General features: G+C 39.7%; 1 protein-coding gene across 12 annotated transcripts in view; it reads right to left on the bottom strand.

Moving 5' to 3' along the window:
- Window positions 1-705: 705 nt before the first annotated feature.
- LRRFIP2 (LRR binding FLII interacting protein 2) overlaps window positions 706-3,716 on the bottom strand; it is an 85,111-nt gene continuing 82,100 nt past the window's right edge. For all 12 annotated transcript variants that reach the window (XM_048511754.1, XM_048511760.1, XM_048511757.1 and 9 more), the window contains 2 exons: window positions 3,192-3,296; window positions 706-1,577 (listed from right to left, as the gene is read on the bottom strand). In XM_048511754.1, the coding sequence (XP_048367711.1) occupies window positions 1,467-1,577; window positions 3,192-3,296 (216 nt within the window). In that variant the 3' untranslated portion in view covers window positions 706-1,466. The remainder of the gene's footprint in view (window positions 1,578-3,191; window positions 3,297-3,716) is intronic.

Genomic DNA, 3,716 nt, shown 5'->3' with positions numbered 1-3,716 from the left:
TTATTTGTCAGTTTCTTTTTCCATACTGGTCTTTCTCCAAGGAATAAGGGCAGCATATGAAGTTCAGACTTATAACAGGAAAGCAGGGTTAACCAATCTTAGTTGAATTGGCTCCTGATATGGAAAGTTCTATGGCAGCTTAATTAATAAGTACAATGTGAAAGGTAGTTCACATGGCATCTGCTGTAGCTCTGCCAGACTAAAATGCAAGTAAGCCCCTGGATAAAAGACTTACCAAATACCTTGGATGTCAATTGCTCCTTCTATGAGGTATATCTGGATGCAGCTTTCAAACAATTCAGCCAGTGAAGTGAATATAATCAGGGTAACAAAGGCCTGTGGCACAGTCCCATCTGTGCTCACAACCTAAAATCCCGATGGAAGTCTACTTCAAGGTTGACTCAGCCTTCCATTCTGCTTAAGGCGGTGAAGCGAGTATCCAGCTTACTGGGGATAAAGTGTACATGACTGGGGAAGGCAATGACAAACCACCCTGTAAACACAGTCTGCCTAATAAATGTGATGTCACACCATGTAATGATCTGGTGCCTGCATAGGACCATTACCTTTTTAGCAGTCCTGCTTTTAAGTTAAATTGCCATTTAGCAAGCTCTAATTTCTGTATGAACAATTTACAGATTTGCATCTTAATACGCAAGAAATAACCTTAAGATAGAAGATATAACCAGACTTAGTCAAACTCCATTTTGGTAAATAAAGTGTCCGTTTAATAAGTTTTTTCTGCCACATTTCCCCCACCCAATGTTTCACTCCAACCTTTAGTAGATCACGCCTGGCTTTACAACATACAACAAAAAGAACAGTTACTACTCTTTTGTTAAGAGCAGCTGGGAACAGTACTCTTGGGAGTTATGAACTCAGATGTGCACCACCCATGCAACAAAGCAAATTTTATACAGTCACTTCTATTTTATATAAATTTAAATATTTTACAAAAGTGTCTTCCATCAAAATGTATAAAGTTTAGCAAACAGACCCCAAAATGTATCTTAAAATAAAACATTATGCAATTCCAAACATTTTTAATCTAATCGCTGAAGTCTACATTGCACCAAATAGAAGGCACTTGTGCCGTGTGATGTCTTGAGCACGTCATTGGTTAGTTTGTAATGCAGCATCCTCTTCAGTCCGTGCAGTTGTTTCCAAGAACCAAGAATTATTAAAGCAGTTGGAAGTAATTCCATGAATAATAGACTTGATCTCAGAATTGTGAAAATAGTTTATAGCAGATTCTAGAATTAAGAGGCTAAAAACTCATCATCCACCTAGAAATTCAAAACTCATTTTTCATTCTCTCCGGTTACAAAATAGTCGCCACTTAATTATGAAACTAAAATTCACCGAATAGCTCAATGGTTGAAGTTTGTGCCAAAGGAAATCTGTATTAAAACAAGCTAGGGGAAGTTATTTCATGGAGCAGTGCATAATGTTTTAAAATTTCTTTTCTATTGTTGAGATAAAAGTGCCGATCTGTTTGCCTTCATCTTCTCCAACCTTTTTACTAAGTGGCTGTTGGTCATCTCCATCTCTTCTGCCCTGTCCAATGCCGTTCTTAACTTTAAAAAAAGAAAAAATACAATAAGCATAACATGTTCGAGAAGATGTGCAAGAATGTCTTAAATCACTATAAAACAAAACATCGCAGTTTGAATGAGTTTAAAAAAAACAATCAAGATCCAGAAGTTTGGTTGTTCTACGACATAGGTGTCAAACTCGTGGCCCTCCAGAAGCTATGGACTACAGTTTCCATCATTCCCTGCCAGCATGATGCTGGCAGGGGATGATGGCAACTGTAGTCCATAACATCTGGAGGGCTGAAAGTTTGACACCTGTGTTCTATGACAACCTCTGCCAGTTCAGTGTTACTCCTTTGACCAACTGAATTTAGCCCAGGCAGGATGTAACTATAGGAAATATGTGTTTAATCCTATATGGGTAGCAATAATACATGATCAGGAAAATGAGATCTAATTTTAAAATCAAAAAGGATACATCACTACCCTGCAGCTTGCAGATAAGGAGGGTTCGCTTTTCTGTCATCCATGCCGCCTTTTGTGATTAAAATTAGATCTTCTGTTTCTTGGTCTCTACAATTACCCTGGCAGATTCAGGTATAAACACACAGTTCTCTTCCTATTGCATCCAGCTTGGCTTGCCTCTCCTGAACAGTGGACTGCTCCTAGCTTGTCTTGCCAGGACTGGAAATTTGTGCCTCACTTGGACCTCATTCTTAATTCAGTTTCCAAACAGATGCATAATAAATCTGAATTCCTCAGTGTGAGCAACTGAGTCAAAGGATAGCATGCCTAACGTGTGAGGATTAAGGAGGCAGAGGCTACAGACAGAAACTCTCACAGAAGCTCCCCTTCTAACAAGCTATTGTCTTCCCATCCAGGAAGATGGAATAGCTATCAGAAGAAAGGAGGAGTGGAAGAGAAAGCCAACCAGCCATCATTTGATAAGCAGTTTTGGGCAGGGGGGAGGGTTTACTACCTCTGAAAGACCTTTGAGTGGCAGTGGGAATGGTATCAGTCATGTTTACTTCAAAAATCAGCAGACACAAGAATTATCTTGTGGGGTGTACAATTTTGTTGGGGTTGGATTGGATGCAGTGCATTGATTTGCCCTGGCACTAAAACACTTGCAGAAGTGGAAACACGAAAAACACGACAGTAGCTAATCATAGTAAGTATACCTCACTTATATTTCCACTTATACAAGAGCTTGCACAACCAGTTTCATAGGAGAGAAAGCACTAGGCTTTGCACAAGTGGAACTGTACTAACCTGTTTCCATACTTCAATCACTAGATCCAAGCCATAGTTTTGTTAGCAATCTTAAGCACGTCAGTGGAAGGCAGGATATAAATCTAACATTTACAGTGTTCCCACCCCACCCCTGAAGGAGGCAGAAGTGCAACAGCATCCAAGGACAGGAATCTTTATTCCTCAGTAATATCTCCCTGTCCTGGTCTAGCTCAGGTAGAAGCAGTTGTGGAGGCATTTCACTGGGCACAGTTGCTATAAACCCACAAGGCAGCATTCTTTAGGCAGAACGTTGTGTTGTTTTTTTTTCATTTTTATGCAAAAATAGCCCCAACCCACTTTTAGGTATAGAAAGTACTCATTAACACTTCTTATGACTTGCTCACACAGAGGAAAGATAACTACCTCTCGCTGAAGTTTTCTTTTTTCTGCTTTGAGTTCATCTTCTACTTTTTCTGCATTCTCTGCGGCAGTTTTGTATCTTAACACTTGTCCTTCTAGTCTTAGAATCTGAAAGATCAAACAGGTTTACAGCAGTGATTCACTGCACCTCCCATATACAAGCAGCGTCCACCTTTTCTGTCCTTGCCTTCTATAGCATTACAACAAGGTCATGGAACTTGGTTACATCTGTGGTCACCAGTTAGACAACTGAGCTTGAAGGCTAAAGTAATACATTTGTGTGCTAAAGGGAATACTGCCTCAGAGCCACAAAGCATACCAACCAATGAATTTGGCTATCACAATTTAAGTGAATTGGAAAGTGGCATCATATATATGAGCAGCAGTAGATTCGCCACTCCTCCCTATCCCAAGACAAGACAATGAAGCAATTATTTTGTCATTTTCAGCTTGAAAGGAATATGGATCTTAGTTCATATCTGCCAACTTCCCCATATAGCCAAACAGTTTACTTGTATAAGGACAGAC

This window comes from Sphaerodactylus townsendi, linkage group LG11 (genome assembly GCF_021028975.2).
Source record: "Sphaerodactylus townsendi isolate TG3544 linkage group LG11, MPM_Stown_v2.3, whole genome shotgun sequence".
Taxonomy (NCBI): Eukaryota; Metazoa; Chordata; class Lepidosauria; order Squamata; family Sphaerodactylidae; genus Sphaerodactylus; species Sphaerodactylus townsendi.
Note: the sequence above shows the minus strand (reverse complement) of the source record. Positions and strands in the feature narration are given on the sequence as shown.